Source organism: Martes martes (assembly GCF_963455335.1).
Source record: "Martes martes genome assembly, chromosome: 1".
NCBI classification, from domain to species: Eukaryota; Metazoa; Chordata; class Mammalia; order Carnivora; family Mustelidae; genus Martes; species Martes martes.
Window position 1 is genome coordinate 146,119,583 of NC_137888.1, and position 18,067 is coordinate 146,137,649.

General features: G+C 45.1%; 1 protein-coding gene across 1 annotated transcript; it reads right to left on the reverse strand.

Annotated features, from left to right (window-relative positions):
* Positions 1–625: 625 nt before the first annotated feature.
* ZNF662 (zinc finger protein 662) lies at positions 626–9,187 on the reverse strand. Its single transcript, XM_080803558.1, has 5 exons — positions 8,544–9,187; positions 7,153–7,279; positions 6,377–6,490; positions 3,781–3,882; positions 626–2,728 (listed from the first exon to the last, which is right to left on the reverse strand). The coding sequence occupies exons 1-5, from the start codon at positions 8,592–8,594 to the stop codon at positions 1,698–1,700; spliced, it is 1,425 nt and encodes a 474-aa protein (XP_080659684.1). The 5' UTR covers positions 8,595–9,187; the 3' UTR covers positions 626–1,697.
* Positions 9,188–18,067: the final 8,880 nt, after the last annotated feature.

Sequence of the window (18,067 nt, forward strand, 5' to 3'; positions counted from 1 at the left end):
TCTTTCTCACTAGATCAATGTTCCAGAAAGGCAGGAAGCAGGTCTGCCTTACCATTGTTCATGCAGCACCTAGCACAGTGCTTTGCATATAAGCAGGTGCTCAGTGATATTTGCCTAATAAACTTCCCCCAAATGCCTGTTCACATCACTCATTTCCATTCCTTGGTTCTGTGTAGTACTGAAGTTTCAATCCTTATTAGAGGTTACCCTAACTGGACTATGCTAAGCCAAGTTCTCCTTACTACATGGTTTTAGGCTTCAGCAATCAGATAGTATGTTTGTAATTTTCAGGAAGTATTAGTTTAGTCCAAGCCAGCCTCTGGCTTCTCTTCCTTGCTCCTTAGTCAACAATTATATTACCTGGTAGGGAGCTTCTAAAGTGGAATGCCTAATGAGCAGAGGCAAAGTGCAAACTGAAAAATGGCTCTAAAGGTGAAGTCTGGAATGTACATTTCATCTGTTTTGGCCAGCACTCTTCTCTGAATAGGGCCTTTGTTTCTCTAACAGTCAGTAGCTTACTACTGGAAGCTCCAGCTTACTCTGGAATGTGGGATATCATGACAATAGAAGGGAAAGACTGGAAAGGCATCTGGGGTAGTGGAAAAATGAGAAGGGTTGTAGCTATACAAATTTTTATGAAAACAAAACAAAAGTCTACATTTTCCCAGTCCCAGAGTGCTATCTTCTAGCACAAGGGGAATTAGGTCTCTCAAGACTGCACATCTCAGACTACCCTCCACTACTTTCCTTAAGTTACCTTGGTGACCTCAAGGTGGACCACAACCTCAGAGGAAGAAAGAAAGTTCGGGAGTTGGCAATGTAACTGCACTGTCATCTACAGCAAATATGGTTTTCAGTGAGGTAGACTTATGAAAGCTGAGTACTTGTATATAAAAAGAATACATCCAGGAACACACACAACCAGTAACAGTGGCTGTCTCTGAGAAGGTTGACTGGGAGATTTACTTTTCACTAAACACCATTTTGAACTATTTCAACTTTTTTTTTTTATCATGAGCATGTTATAGCTAGTCAAAAATAAATACGTTTCAAAATTTGAAAAACATAAAAGAAATAGTGTTGGTCCTCAAAGAGCCACTTAGCTGGACTTACATAAGACATTAGAATCTAAGACAGCACATAGTGAAATACCAATTTGGACAGTACTGATGACAAGTAGAAGAGGAAGAGAAACCTGTTTGGCTGACAGAGCTGGGTCTTAGATGAGGAAGAGAAATTTTTAGCCTAGGGAAACTTGAGCAAATAGAAATGAGCAGAAGCAGAAATGTGCACAAATAAAGAACAGTAAATCTAGAGTCAGATAGACCTGCTTCCAATCTCAATTCCATAATACATTAGCTAAGTGACCTTGAATGAGTTTTATAAGTTCTTTCAACCCCAGACTTCTCATTTGTAAAATGAGGAGTACCCACCTGAACAGGATTAAGAGAAACTAAAGACTGTATGTAAAGTGGTTAGCATAGTATCTGACAGAGCAGACACTCAACTAAAATTTGCCTAGCATGAATGTGGTAGAACAGGACGACCAGTCTTGCTAGATCAAGGGGAATCTGTTCAGAAGGGGCAAGATAATACTGGCGACTAGAGTTAAAACAAACTGTGGACAACCACCTCGTTTTGTCTCCGGAGTTCCTGGTGCGTAAGAATTACAAACAAGTACCGCTATTATGTGTTTGCTAATGTTCAAGAAAGTGAGAGGTTGGACAACTGCAGGGTTTCTCTCTAGCATGGCGCCTCTGGTGCTTAATCAGAACGGAATTCTGACTGAAGGCCTTCCCGCAGTCATTACATTTATAGGGTCTTTCCCCAGTATGGATTCTCTGATGTCGGATAAGGTGTGCCTTGCAGATGAAGCTTTTCCCACAGTCCGTACATTCATGGGGCTTCTCCCCCGTGTGGACTCTCTGGTGCTGAGCAAGATCGGAGTTCCACATGAAGCCTTTCCCACAGTCCTTGCATTCATAAGGCTTCTCCCCAGTGTGAATTCTCTGATGTCGAAGTAGGGCTGGGTTCCGCGTAAAGCTTTTCCCACATTCCTTACATGTATATGGTTTCTCCCCAGTATGGATTCGCTGATGTTGTGTAAGGCTTGTGTTCTGACTAAAGCCCTTCCCACATTCCTTACATTCAAAGGGTTTCTCTCCGGTATGTATTCTCTGGTGCCGAATCAGGTTTGATTTCCAAACAAAGGCTTTAGCACATTGTTGACACACGTAGGGTTTCACCCCGGTGTGAATTCTCTGATGTGCAATGCAATGTGATCTAAAACTGAACGTCTTCCCACATTCCTTACATCCATAGACCTTCTCTCCATTATGAATTCTCTGATGTTGGTCAAAGTCTTCATTTTGATCAAAACACTTGCCACATTCTTCACATATATAGAACACCTGCTGACTGAGAATTTTCTGACGGATAACAAGGTGGGTATTCACATCCGTGTTCTCCAAACTATCTTCTCCTGACACCATCTCATCTTTGACAATCACTTCTATAATATCATTTGCAGTGTTCTCCACACTTCTTCCATTTGAGTAGTCAGACCATCTCCCTAATCTGCTTTTTAACTCCTCACAGGTTTTTCCAAACCAGAATTTTTGGGAACCATACCACCGAGGTCTGCATGATACCACCATGTGGTCCTTTGCCTCCTCAAAATGTTCCTCCTTCAGAGCAAAATCTTCTTTCTCATTCTTCAACATACCCTCTGAAAGAAGAAATCAAAGCTGCAAATGTCATCATTACCCAGGACAGAGCGAGTAAGGTCACCAAGGGGTACTAATGTGTCCATTTCACTCCAAGTGCCACCCCTGTGTCTCAGTGGCCCTGTTCTAGCTGAAAATGGCACAACAGGGATATAATACAGAAAGCAACCAAAGTGTATGCCACAGAAAGGCAAAAACTACACAGAGTCCCTGAGGGCTATGATTCCCAAGCACCGGGAGGGCTCTCCAGAAATAGTTGAGTTGAATCTAAGGGAGACAAGTCAGAATTTCTTCTAGGTAGTCTGGTTTCTAACACGAGAAGGCCAGGGTTCAGGACAGAGGACCTGTCCAGAAATAACAAATCCTTGTGGTATACCTGGGGAACCTGAACTTGTCACACACAGGGGGAAGCAACAGGGAGAATCTTCCTCATACTGGTCAACACTAAAAGGAAATATGGTCTTCTCATTCAACCCAATTCCCAGTTCCACCATGAAAAGCGCTTCCCCAAACTACTTCAGGCAAAGACTTCCTCCTCTTTGTTCCCACAGTGCTTTGTTTACACCTCTGTTACAGCATCGGACTTTGCTGTAACTATACATTTATGTATATGTATATGTATGTACATGTTTATGTAAATTATACATTTATATGTATGTATACGTATTTATATATATGTATATGTAGAATGTACCATTAGACTGTGAGGCCCTGCAAGAGAGGGACCATATATTACTTGCTTTCCGATCCCTAAAAACTAACAGAATAAATAAAATGCAGATTTATTTTTAAAATTTTGATTGACCATAGCAGCCAGTAGACCATCTGTTCTGTTAGAGCCTAAGACCCAAGACCCACCTGAACTAATTGATCATGTCCAAATGAAAGCTGAAGTTTAGAGTTTAACTTTGCTCTTCATTAAATGGTTGACTTGGGGATTTCTCAAGGGATTTTTATTTAGAATATAAATAGTAAAATGGAATTTTAACAGTTTACAAAGAAAGACAGTGGAAAACATGTGCCTGGGAGGAAAGCACTTGTTTCCCTCACTTACCAGTACAGATTAGGCTTGGACCCTCTCCTTGCGGTTTCAGGTTCAATGGCTCCTCCACCTGCTCAAGATGGGAGATCCCAGCAGGCTTTAGAAATGGACATCCTGCCAGGGTCAAGATATAAATAAGGCTGGCTCAGTCAGAAGATTGGGGCGCATTAGGAAAGGAGCAGAGATGGAAGTGGTAAGGGAGAATGAAGGTGGGTGGAGAGACTGGTACACAGGTGACCTAAAACTTAAGGAGAACAATATAAAGGATAGAAAACAGATGCACAGCGAAGCTGGGATTCCATCAGTTTCCCAGAACATGAAAATGAATCACTCATTTTTAAATGTCAAGAAGAAATAGGATAGACAAGGTCTCTTCTTTACCTCTTCTAGAAGGCAAAAGCCAACTGACAAAGAAAACAATCAGGATGGGATGGAATTGCAAAGAGTAGTTCCTGAGGCTATGTTGGGAAGCCACAGTCCTTTAGCTTCCTCCCTCTCTATCCACCTATCTATATTGCCTTCCTTTTCTACAAAGGGCCAACTATGGGTCGGTCTCTCTATGGCACCCATTAGATATGGCCCTAAAGCCTCACTCAGCCATTTCCAGAAGTTACTTCTTATTCTAATGACAGACACTTCTAATAGCAAAGGTCCACTCGAATAAACTTTTCTTTAGGCTTAGCTAATATTTGTCTCTTTGGAACTCCCATCCAAAGCCTCTTAAAAAAACAGAACAATTCCTCACCCTCCAAATGACCACCTTCTATATTGCAGAAGCCAAGGACTGTGTGTCCCCTGATATTCTCTTCTTTAAGACGAAAATGGACTTTGAATAGGGGCGTGTACTCAAAGGAAGTTTGCTACAGGTCAGGGAGCGAGGGTTTTACTCAAGAAAGCTGTCAGCTTTCTGCCTAGACCCAAGATGGGAAATTCCCATGGGTGGTAGGAGAGTAAGCACTGAGATCCTGAGAGAAGGCAGAGGACACTACAGTTGTCTCTCTACATCCAATCCACCACCACAGCCAACCACCCCCCTCCCGTCATCCCCACCATTATGGAGTAGCCATGCCCTTTGGAGGGGAGTGGTCCCAACTGCAGTTCCTAGTGTAGCCCTCACTGGTCTAAGTCAAGCAGGTTAACCTATCCCACTCACTCCAAGAGAAATAGTTTCAGAAACTGGCAGTCCAGGCCAAGACCATCAGTGCCTGCTTCTCTGGCCACAGAGATTGGTTTAGAGTTGCCATAAGACTTAAGATGGTACATCGCAAAGGCCTGAGGAAGGCCTGCCCTATTTCTCTTCCTAGGTATGAAGAAGCAGAGCCTTGGTTACAACTACCAGTCATCTTTTTTTTTTTTTTATGTACTATTTTTTTTTTATTTCTTTTCAGCGTAACAGAATTCATTGTTTATGCACCACACCCAGTGCTCCATGCAATACGTGCTCTCCATAATACCCACCACCTGGCTCCCCCAACCTCCCACCCCCCCACCCCTTCAAAACCCTCAGATTGTTTTTCAGAGTCCATAGTCTCTCATGGTTCATCTCCCCTTCCAATTTCCCCCAACTCCCTTCTCCTCTCCATCTACCCTTGTCCTCTATATTATTTGTTATGCTCCACAAATAAGTGAAACTATATGATAATTGACTCTCTCTGCTTGACTTATTTCACTCAGCATAATCTCTTCCAGTCCCATCCATGTTGCTACAAAAGTTGGGTATTCATCCTTTCTGATGGAGGCATAATACTCCATAGTGTATATATAACTACCAGTCATCTTACAACCACAAGAGGAGCCAGACTGTAGACAAAGCCAACATACAAGGAGAGAGAAAAGAGCAGAGACTGAAACTTGGATCAAGGTGTACCTGCACTCTACCTATGAACTTCCTACTTACATGAAACAGTAAATTCCCCCTTTCTGTTTAAGCCAATCTGAATTGGGTTGTTACTTGCAATCAAAAACATCCTAATATGGAAAGACTGCCAGACACAGCAAGGAACTGTGAAAATGGGGAAGTTGAAGGTACAGCTCAAGTTCCATGTGCCCACAGAAGAGCTTCTGCAGGAAGAAGATGGAACAGGGCCAGGGAGGCAAAAAGGGGACACAGTTGTCACTAGGAAATTAGGGACAAGAAAGCCCTGTGTTGGGCCGAAAGGAATACCAGGGCTCTGCCCACCAGACACCCCTGAATTGGAACTATAAGGCTCAGGGTTATTGGGTCTTCTTGATTTATAATGATAAAGAGGGGCATGACACCACAAAAGGGCAGTCAGAACCTTCTGCTGGAAGACTATAAGGAGGTAGAGAATGTAGAAAGGCCAGCCCAGTGTGTCAACAGCAAAGTCAGGGAGAACAGATGAATGGAGGTCATGATAAGAACAGTGGAGATGGGTTCAAGGCCAAACAGGTGAATGAAGAGGAGCCAGGGTAAATAATAAACAGACTCAAGAAGATGGAAAATCGTGGGAGCACAGAAAAAGAAGGAAAAAAAAAAAAGGAATTCCACTGGTGTCTATAGCACTAGGTTAAGAGAATGCATACTTATTACATTTTAAAGATCAAGACAAAGGAACTGGTCAGATGACTGGTACCTGTCCTCACTCACCTGAGGAGATGCCCCTCGGGCCCTCTCCATCCAGAGCTCCCTGAGGAGCTTTCCACCAGGGTGCTTCCCCTCGTTCCAGCTGGGAAATCAGAGCCGGTTTAGGAAATGGAAATGCTGCTTGCGGGGAAGGAAATGGGACAGGCAGGTGAGTGGGGTGACAGAGAGCAATCCCAGGGCTCCTCCCAGGCTTCGTCTTTAGGGGCGGAGTGGAAAGAAGGGAATTAACTAGGGAGAGCAAGAAAAGGGACCAGAGACTGGGGGGCGGAGGGAGGAGCAGGAGACTTACAAAGGTCAGGAATTAGAGTAAGAGGTGCTCAATAACAGTCCGAGTAAGCACACGGATGATTCCACTCATTGAGAGATTGAGCTTTCTTGTTCTCTGCCTCTCTTACAGCTCTCAAGTTCAGACATCTGCATGAGGGTGCTTGGTACTGGGTTTGATCTCCCAAACGGAGCGGGTGGGAAACTGAGCACTTGGTGGGGCACCAGGAATCTGGTGGGGCATTACTGGGGCACCAGGAATTTGCTCTTTTTCTACTCTACCCCCAGCTGGGAGTCAGGCAGCTCTCACCCTGGGGCAAGAAAGTCTGATATGAGGCTCAAATGTATACCAGGACTTCCCACTTCCCAGCAACCACTGAGGCTGGGTCATTAAGAATCCGAGGTTCCGAGGGTGCCACTCAGGTGGGGGTTATCAAAGACTCCTGAGCTTCTAAGGCAGAAGGAGCCAGGAAACTCTGAAGGGCAGAAGCAGAGTCCAAAAATAAAATCCTTACCCAGGGAAGCCACAGCCCCATAATTCTCCAGCATCACATCCCTGTACAGGACCCTCTGAGCGGGGGCCAGGCTGGTCCACTCGTTCTCAGAGAAGTAGACGGCCACATCCTCGAAGGTCACTAACTCCTGAAACAACATGTGTTTAAATGCCCTAGGACAATCCCAGACCCAGGCCTGGAGTAAGGGGTAGACCAGGCACTAAGAAGTACCGGAAGGAATGCCAGTCCAGTTTCTGGATTCTGAAGGTCTCCGGAACCTCTGCCGATTGGCACCCCTACTTACTTACAAAGATACAAGGGATCAGCCATCAATTTTTCATGTCTCTTCATCCTTTCTTCTTTTTTGTGAGTCTCTGCAAGTTTTCCCTTTTCATCCTTGTGGCCCTAACAATGATCTGGACTCTAGGTGCCCTCCTTTCCCACAGCAGGCCCTCAGTCAGAGGTCGTCAACCCTTGATAAGAAGTACAACTACCATCTATTGACTGAGACTTTGGCAGGCACTTTACCTATATTAAACTTTGTATATGCCTCACAGCCTATGAGGAGTGGATCAGATTCATTTTATGGAAGAAACAGGCTCAGAGAATCACTGCCCCCAAAGTTCCAGAATGGAGACAGAATGCAGGGCTGTTTGCCTCTCCAGCTGTTCTCTACTGGGCCACACTGCCTTCTAGCCTCACTCCAGCCACCCTGCTGCCCCTATGTGAGGCTCTTTCTCATCTCTCCCTCCCCCTCACTGTCATGGGCCACAGAGGCAGCTAAAGGCCCCTCAGAATACCCAGGCTGCTCTGGAGATCCACACTCTGACTTGACTCCCTGCACTCTGCCACTCCAGCACATTCTCTCAAACGTGGCACCCTACTCTCTTCCTCACTTCTCAGTCTCAATGCCCCCCCTTTTCCTGTATCTCTGGGAGCCCAAGCTTCTGCACTTTCTCTTACCTTCTTCCTTAAGAAACACAAGCAGGACTAATGAAGAGCCATCAAGGTTTCTAATTCCAAGCCACTGCCTCATTCAGGATCTCGATCTCCATACTACTGAGAGGCTGATACTGCTGCATTTCACGTAGGTCCTTGCCTTACAAAGTCAGCACAGCGACTCACCCAGCACCCCAGGGCTCAAAGACTGTCTGGTTCACCCTTGCCCCGCCTCAAAACATCCAAATCCTCTGCGCCGCGGGCAATTCCACTGACTGTTCAGAGGCCCCGCTCACCTGCCAAGAATCATCTCCCCCCACCCTGCCCCCCGCCCATCCCCTAGCCTGTCACCTGTCACGAACCCAAACCCCTGCCTTGCCCAGATCTGTGTCCTTGCACCTGCAGCTCCCCCAGCCTGGAGATGCAGTTCCTCCCTCCGGGGCCGGCAAACTCCGATTCATCCCAAGACCCACCTCAAACATAACCAGCTCTGTAAAAACCAGGGACATGGAAATGCTGGACATTCGTTGCGGCGCACAGCGCTCTGTGAACACCTCTGCCCCAGTGCTCGGCTCCCGCCTGTGCAGCTGCACGTGTGTTTCCCCTGCTGGCGCCAGTCTGGGAATGTCGAATCCGTTCTGCTCCCTGCCTGTTCCTCCGGCCCCTCCACTCTGGGCTGCACCCCGATTTCCCGGTGGCCGCACTGCCCCCTCCGCCCCTCGTTGTGGGCCTAGAGCCCGGGGCAGAGCCGAGCCAGCTTCGTGGCGCCGGCCCCGCACTCACCGGGCGCGCCCGGACCGGTGCGGGCTGTCCCGGTAGCAGCTCGAGTGCAGGGCCGAAGGGGTCCCCGATCGCCAGGGCTGCAGCCGCCATGGCCCAGGCCGCCCTCCCGGGAAGCGAGCGCGCGCCGGGCCCGACCGGGAGCTGCCCGGGGTTGGGGAGGGACGCTCCGCACCCGGGCGGGTCCGATAGGGCGGCCCCGCGCCCGGCAGCCAGCAGCGCACGTCCCGCACTCCACGCCCCGCGAAGCGGGCCAGCCCCGCGCCAGCTCCCCACGCTTTGCGCGAGCCAGAGCTCCGCACGGGAGAGGTGGAGGCGGCTGCACTCTTGCCACTCTGGCTTCTCTAGGACGGCGGAGGGCGCCACGTCTCTGTGGTCCTCCCTTCTTGCCCTAAAAAGAAACAGGGAGCCCCGAGCGCGTCCGGCTCTTCCAGAGACTCTAGCTGCCTCGGGGCACCGCTGTGGGGATGCAGGGGAGCGGGCGGTTGGGGAGAAGGCTTCCTCCGGGAATCCTTTCCCAGCCCTCTTCTTCCCACTGACCACCCTTCTGCTCTACTGCACTGCGCTCGTAGGATGGATGCTAGTATGAAAGAGCACTTGCTTCTCTTGGCATGCCCGTTCATAGATCTCCATCCCTTGACGGGGCTCTACATTCCCAGAGAGCAGCTAATGGCCTTGATCGTCTTTGTGCCTCGATATCTACCCAATGTCTAGCACCTCTTATGGCCCAGTTTCTTTAAGTGCTGAGGAATACTTGTCCAATAAAGGAATGAATAAATGTTGAACCAGTTTTTCAGGTGGAGAAAGAGGAAATGGCTTATCTAACATCACATAGCTTGCCGGGAAGTTAAACCTTTAAAAGAAATTGTAGAAATAAAAGAAGACCGCCAAAATGAGAACAAGCAAAGACTATTTATTCAGAGCTTGCTATAAGCAAGGGAGTCAACAACCATCACTTGCATTTGGCAGAGACTAAGCTGGGCAGAGAAGTGGGAAAGCTTTATGGCTGAAAAGAGAAGAAAAGAAAAAAAAAGAGAAAAAAAAAAGAAAGAAAGAAAGAAAAGAAAAAAGAGGAGAGGAGAGGGGAGGGGGTGAGGAGAGACTTCAGATATGCTCTGATTGGAGATCCTTGGCGTGGTGGTTGGGGGCGGGGGGTGGTTGCTTACTAGAAACAAGGCACCTTATGTGAGTGGTTGGGGGGAGGATATTAATAAAATTCTGGCTCTTTGGTGCTGATTGCCACAGGGTTCCTTTTGGCTTCCTGGACTGATTGCTGCAGGCTATGGGTCGGAGTTCTATTTTTCTATATGGTCTCGCCATTTCCCATTTGTATATATAGTCTCTTGGGGTGAACAAAGTAGGAAGATGTCTGCTTCACTGAAATTCCAGTCCAGAGGCTCAGATTCCTGTCGGGTCCCCAGGTATTAAGGGCTTACAGGTACCTTACCTGTGAAAAATCACAGAACAAAGGAGACTTCAGATGAGATTCCTGATTTGTTTGCATGCTTGTTTCTAAGAGGATACTGGAGAAGCTCCTGAAAGGACAGGAGTGAATAGTCTGTGAGCACTGAGAAGGAAGCGGTGAGTCTTACCCTGGGAAAGATCACAGGAAGGATGAGCACACAACAAATCCTCCTATGATCTTCTTAGGGACAAGATGGAGAAAACTGCACTCAGTACAAAACAATCAGGGGGAATTTTAGCTCAGAATAAGGAGCCATCAGGTGCCTGATTATTAAGTCACGGTCCACCAGAAGGAAGGTCTCTTATGGTTCTGACCAGCGTTTTGGTTCAAAACTAAAGAGGAGATAGTCTATTTTTACCCATATTCACCATATATTTCTACTCTTTCCATTCTTCTTCCTGTTAAACACACAACAGCAGGCAAGATCAGGGCCGTGTCCTAACTGACTTGACCAGTAAAGATACAAGAAGTTGCTTTTAGATTCATACAATGTATTGCTTATGTAAACAGCAAAAGGAGCAGGGAGCCCGATGCAGGGCTCCATCCCAGTATCCAAACATGCCAGTCCCCAGATCCTTGTCCCCCACACCAAACACAATGACACCAAAACAAAAGGGGGCTCAAGGAATCCTTGGTGAGGAGCCAATTTCAGACTGTAGCTAAGCAGTGTTACAGTCTGTAGTTATATCCAGAAAGCCTCATACCTCTTTAGAATCTGAGAGGCAATGAGAAATTATCTCCTGATCATCTCCCACAAGAGATAGGGAAGGGAGTGGGAGATGGGTTTGAAAGCCTGTAAAGCTCCTCTTGCCCTCTCATGTTCTAGAAGGATCCCAAGGTGTTCTGCCATGACTCAGAGTAGCTGTTGTTCAAGCTTTTGCCTGCACAGTTTATATATGTGCAAACTAACCAGGACACCATGGTGAAGCCACTCCCCTACAACAAGACCTCCCAACTGTTTACACATAAAGATTCTCAGGAATATGAACTACCACATAGGTTATCAGATACTCTAATTAGTTGTACTGATAGAGGCTTTGGTCAAATACATTCCATGTGTCTTAGGCAACTTCAGACAAAAATGACCATGATAGTGACATGTAGTAGTATAACCAGGCCCACTGGAAATTGGACCATAGTCGGTCTCCTCATCTGAAGCCTATCCAGCTAAATAGGTCATTAATCCAAATGAGGCAAGAGATACTGGCAATGACCCATACCCCTCCTAAACTGGCCAGCAAAAAATCCAGGGCAGTACAATTGTCCACTACCATTCATGCTAGAGAATTTAGAACAATCAGTGGTCTGTGAAAAATGTACAAGAAGTCCAACAATAACAGCATGAGCCTAAAGAGAATAATTTCAACGTCCAGGAAGTTCATCTTATTCTGTTGTTTCTTGCTGAGACTGTTTTTCTGGAGTCAGTAGCTATTGGGAGGATTCTGAGTTTTAAAATTAAGATTATTTGTTGGCTAGTTGTAAAATTGAGGGTGGTGTTGGAAGCCTGGGTTGCTGCTCAGATATTGTACAGACAAAAGCTAAGAGGGTAATGGTCCCTCCCTCCCTCTGCCCCTGACTTCCCAGGCCCAGAGTCTAAATCTTACCAACCAGGATTGTCCCTCTTCTTCCACAATCATATGACCATTATGACTAGTCTCTCACCTTTTCCCTGTCCTCTCCATTTTTCACCCACACCATAGGCTTAGACTTATCCTTGGTTAGCTCAGAAGTTCCTTTCTTCTATAATTTAGAACATCCTAGAAGATCTCCTACCCTCTGACATGTGGGTCATGCCAACATCACCTGAGTTTTCACCTAATTCATGGGCATTATAATCATTATCTATAATTGCCCAAATCCAGCAAGCATGGCTGGGTATGGAGATAAACTAAGTTTCAGTATCCCAGCCCCCAGCTCTTTTTATCCTATTTGCAAATTCTAGCAGTCCAGTTTTCCAGTGATAGGCATAGGAGGGGGAAAAAATAGAGCGATAAATTATGGTAATTAGGGTAAATTATGTAGTCTGGGTTTCCTGTAGCCAGTTAGGGCTTTCTCCCACTCCTGAACCTCATAAATAAACATTATACTTAAATGGGAGGTGTACTTTTACGTAACTATCACATTTGGAGCCCAAATTAACTTAATTTGTACAGCCCTGACAACATTTTTTTAAAGATTTTATTTATTTGACAGACAGAGATCACAAGTAGGCCGAGAGGCAGGTAGAGAGAGAGAGAAAAAGGGAAGCGGGACCCTGGGATCATGACCTGAGCTGAAGGCAGAGGCTTTAACCCACTGAGCCACCCAGGTGCCCCCACTGACAGCATTTTTGACAGGTTGTCCAATTATCTTTTTCAGTTTTTAAGAGTTCACAGTCTCTCTTAATATCACCTTCTCGGGAGTTGATACAGGTGTTGAAAGGTCCAGCTAATGTCCCAGGTCACTCTCCACTGTTGGTACTCTGAGCTATAAAAATAGCACTATTATCTTGTTGGGTGTGTTAGGGGAAGCTAAATGTGTAACATAGGTCCTCCTAGAATCCTTGAGTAGTACTGTCCCCATATGCTGTGTGGAAGATAGTAGTGACTTATCTTGAAAGGGTTTCTACTATAGCCCATGCCCAACAGTATTCTCCATATGAAGGTGGGCAATCCATACAGTCTATTTGCCAGGATTCACCAGGTCCAGTACCTGACTTAAGTGCTCCAGTTTTCTTTGCCACTCAACTGTGTGGCTGGCAGTCCAGATACATTTGTCTGTATGCTTCTTTCTGTATTGATTTCCAAGAGTCCTGCTTTTACTATTTCTTTTCTGTTTGTAGAACTTTAGCCATCATTTTAGGGTAGGTATACTAATGACAATTTCTCTTAATTTTCCTTCATATGAGGACACGTTGATTTTACCTTCATTTCTAAAGGATATTGTTATTGGCATAGAATTCTGAATTGACAGTTCTTTCTCATCACTTGATCAATTTTGTGCCACTTGCAAATGACTTTCATGGTTTCTGTTAAGAAATCCATGGTCATTTGAATTGTTTCTCTATAGGTGATACACTGTTTCTCTCACTAGATGCTTTCAAAATGTTTTTCCTTGTCCTTAGAATTTTGAAGTTTGATTACATTGTGTCTGGTCTGGAATTTCTTTGGGTTTATCCTGCTAGGGGTTTGATGAAATCCAATTTACCTATTTTTCTTTTGTTGCTTGTGATTTTGATGTCATACACTTGAAATTGTTGTCAAATTCAATGTCATAAAGATTATCTTCAATGGTTTCTTCTAAGAGTTTCATAATTTTAGAACTTGTTTAGGTCTTTGATACACTGAGTTAATTTTTGTATGTGGTATAAGGTAATTCTTTTGCAAATGATACCCAGTTCCCCCTCCCCCCACCATCACTTATTGAAATTGCTTTCTTTCCCTTTTGGTCTTGACATCCTTGTTGAAAATCAACTGATCATATAAGTGAGGGTTATTTCTGGACTCTGTTCTAGTCCATTGGTCTATATGTCTATCCTTATGCTAGTACCATAATGTTTTATTTACTGTAGTTTTGTAGTTTTTCAAAGTCAAGAGGAGTGGACCTCCCAACTTTATTCAAGATTGTTTTGGCTATTTGGGGCCCCTTGCAATTCCATCTGATTTTGAGGATCAGCTTCTCCAATACTGTGAAAAAACCTGTTGGAATTTTTATATGGATTGTGTTGAATCTATAGATCACTTTGGGTAGTATTAACGTCTTAACAATGTTTTGCCTTCCCATCCCTGAACATGGAATGTCTTTCCATTTATGTAAATCTAACTTCTTTCAGCAATGTTTTGTATTTTCAGCATACAAGTCTTTCACCAACTAGGCTAGATTTTTTTCCTCAGTATTTAACTCTTAAATGTCAATGTAAATGGAACTGAGTCTTAATTTCCTTTTTGGATTGTTCACTGCTGGTGTATAGAAACACAGCTGATTTTTATGTTGATCTTGTACCCTGAAACTTTGCTGAATTTATTAATGCTAGTAGTTCTTTTGTGGATTCTTTGGGATTTTCTATATATAGGATCATTTCATCTGCAACTAGAGATAGTTTTCTCTCTTCCTTTCCAATTTGGATCTTTTAATTTCTTATCTAATATCTCTGGCTAGAACTTCCAGTATACACTTGAACAGCAGCAGTGAAAGTGGGTATCCTTGTCTCAGGCCTTCTGATTTTAAAGGGAAATTTTTCAGTTTTTCACCATTGAATATGATATTAGCTATGTTTTTTTCATAAACACCCTTTATCATGTTAAGGAACTTTCCCTCTTTCTAGTTTTCTAAAAGACTTTATTATGAAAGGATGTTCAATTTTGTCAAATCCATTTTCTGCATTGATTGAAATGGTCATGTAGGTTCCTTTCTTTCATTCTATTAATGTATTATACTGATTTTGTGTTCAATCACCCTTATACTTCTGATATACACCCATTTGGTTATGGTGAATAACCAAATTATATGCTTTTAATATGCTGTTGGATTTGGTGTGCTAATATTTTGTCAAAGATTTTTACATTTAAATTCACAAAGGATACTGGCCTGAAATACTCTTTTAGGTGATGTTCTCATCTGACTTTGGTATCATGGTACTATTGATACAGATTGACTCTTGATCTTGGGACTGTGGGTTAGAGCCCCACATTGGGGCTCATTAGAGATTACTAATCTCATGTAGAGATTACTAAAAAAATAAACTTAAAAAAGCAAATATTTGGTAGACTTCACCAGTGAAGCCATCTGGTTTAGGACTTCTCTTTGTTGGGAGGCTTTTAATTAGTGATGTAATATCTTTACTTATTATATATCTGTTGAGATTTTCTATTTCTTCTTAAGTCTGTTTAGGTAATTTATATTTCAGGGAATTTGTCCATTTCTTCTAGGTTATCTAAGCTGTTTATGTATAATTATTGACAGTGTTGACATACAATTATTCAAAGTGTTCTTGTATAATCCTATCTCTGTAAGGTCAATAGTTTTGTCTCCACTTTCATTTTGGACTTTATTTACATCTTCTCTCCTTTTTTTCTTAGTTAATCTAGCTCAAGTTTTGTCTATTTTGAACTTTTCAAATAATCAGTTTTGGTTTCACTGATTTTCTGTTTTTCTATTCTCTATTTCATTTATCTCAGCTCTAATCTTTACACTTTCCTTCCTTCTGCTGGCTTTGGGTTTGGCTTGCTCTTCTTTTCTAATTCCTTAAGGTGTAAACTTAGATTATTGATTGGAGATATTCTTTTTAATGTAAGCCTTACAATTATAATTTTACCTCTTAACACTGCTTTCACTATATACCATAAGTTTAGGTATGTTGGTTTTCTCATCCATCACAAGGTGTTTTCTAATTTCTCTTGATTTCCTCTTTGAAGAAGAAAGCATTAGGAAGCTTCCATGTGGATTCTTTCAGACTCCATGTGTGTGTCTTTTTCCCTTATGATCTGGCTATATATCCTCAGTACACCACTGTAATAAATCTTAGCCATGAGTACAACTATATGCTGAGTCCCATTAGTTCTTCTAGTGAATCTCTGAATGTGAGGGTGGTCTTGGGGATCCCCCACAAATTGATGTGAGGATTAGATTGCTTAATACATGTAAAGCATTTAGCATAAATTTGGCTCATGATAAATTCTCAGAATAAGAATACTGATGATTACAGTGACAATGGGGATGACCAGTACAGAGCCATGAATAGGATAGATGCTCAAGGTCAATCAATCCAATTCCCATCCTTCACTCTATCTTCGCTCATATCTAAGCCGCAACCCAATACCTTTATAATGGCTTCTCAATGCTGGCAAGTACCTCAAGTTCAGCTTCCTGTTTGACACAGCGTAACAGTAAGGCCCAGAGAGGTAAACTGAACTGTCCTAGGTCATGTCATGAGTTGGTGACAAAGTTGAAACAAGAACCCAAGTCTGCCCTTTAAATTCTGTACTGACTTCACTGTCACCTGGTATATGTGATACAGCCTAGGAGTAAAATAATTAACCTGGGGCTAGGCTGCCAAGAATCCAGCTACCATAGAGGCAGAACCTTAAAAAACCAGGGAGGAATGGAAAAATAAGGAACCTTGAAAGCTAGGAAGTAAAGGAAGCCATAAATAAGTCCAGCACTAAATTAAATGAAGCTATTATTTGCTCTAAAGGCAGAGTAAAACAACTCCTCCTGCATCTCCATTTCAACAGCACTGTCGTTCTGTTCTGTTCTGGGGGTGAGACAGAGGGCAGGAAGCGGCATGCACTAAGGGAGCAGTCCGTATCATCCAGCACTGCAACAAAGAGCAAACAAGATGCAGGGGTAGTCAGTACAGCTGGACTAGAGAACCTCCAAAGGAGAACCCCAATATAGAAACCACAGCAGGTAAAAGGAATCCTCCTATCGGTGGACAATTGCTCAAAATTCTGGGCCATATATATGTAACGAGAAGACACCAGAAGGGACCAGAGACACGCTTGAGCCCTGTCTACAGGACTCAAACCACGGCCGACCACCCCCTGCTCCCCACGGAGTGTGCAAAGGAGGTGTGCAGGAAAGGGGCACGGAAAATGTCTAAGGACAACCGAAACAATGCTCCCGCCAGGCTTAGGAGGTGAGAACTCTCAGAAATGCGGTCCGCAGTGCGGTGACGCTCGTCGGAAACAGCTGCGGTGGCAGTGAAGGACACAGCCCCTCCCCCAGCACACGCCCTTAAACTGACAGCTCCGCAGGCAAACGGACACACACACAATGCCTAAGTAAGACTGGCCGATCGACGGACAGAGGGCGCCTCCGCACAGCGGACTTCCCACAGCACCTACGTAGAGACGCCGCCGCGGAGGCTGCAGGGCGGAAGTGCGTCACCGCCTTTCCGGCCCTCGAACCCGCGCCCGCTCTAGCATGCCCGGAGGCCATCTCCGCTTGTCGTTGGTCCTCCCGAGCCTCTCAGTCCCACTTTGCGGCTCTGTGTCACCCTCTTGCGGAGCTGCGGCCCTAGTTGGGAAGGCTGAGGCGTGCCGCGGGGCTCCTGGGGTTCGCTCTGGGTCGCTGGCCACTCGAGAGGGTTGGCCGGGCGGCTGCATGGGCCGATTTCCCCGGGGCAAGCGAGCCTCCGCCGGGTTAAGAACCAGTAAGGACTGCCCCTGCGTCAGGCCGCCCCTCAATGGCTCCAACTGGACTGGACCAGCTGGGCCTAGAGTTCAGTGCCGTGAGATAGGTCCAAGCTCCAATTCATCCTGGGCTGGCCGAGCCTGCGCTGGGCTGGCCGAGCCTGCGCTGGGCTGAAAACGTTTCCCCCTCCTCTGAGCCCCTCAGCCACGCTGGCGCCAGAATGGACATGCATCCGTCCTTTGGACCCGCCTGCCACTTGCATTGAACAGCACGTCCCGCGCGCTCCCCGACCTCCGTGTCTACCCCACCACCGCACGCAGCACGCACTGACCTGGCTTTGTCTTCCTCCGGGCCTCCACTTAATTACTACCTAATCAGTGTGGCTTTCCTGACTCCCCACCCCACTTCCCCATCTGCTCCTCTCCCATGCAGCACTTAACACAATTGTAATTACGTATTTGTTTAGGAACTAATATATTTCCCCCTTCCCTAGACCATACACTCCAAGAGGGCAGGGACCGTGTCCCTCTGATTCGAGGTTGGTTATAGCAGAAGTTCTGGTAGTTAAGTGAGCCGTTAATATCTGTTGAATGGATAGATGGGTCTGTTCCAAGGAAGGAGGGATTTAATAAATATAGG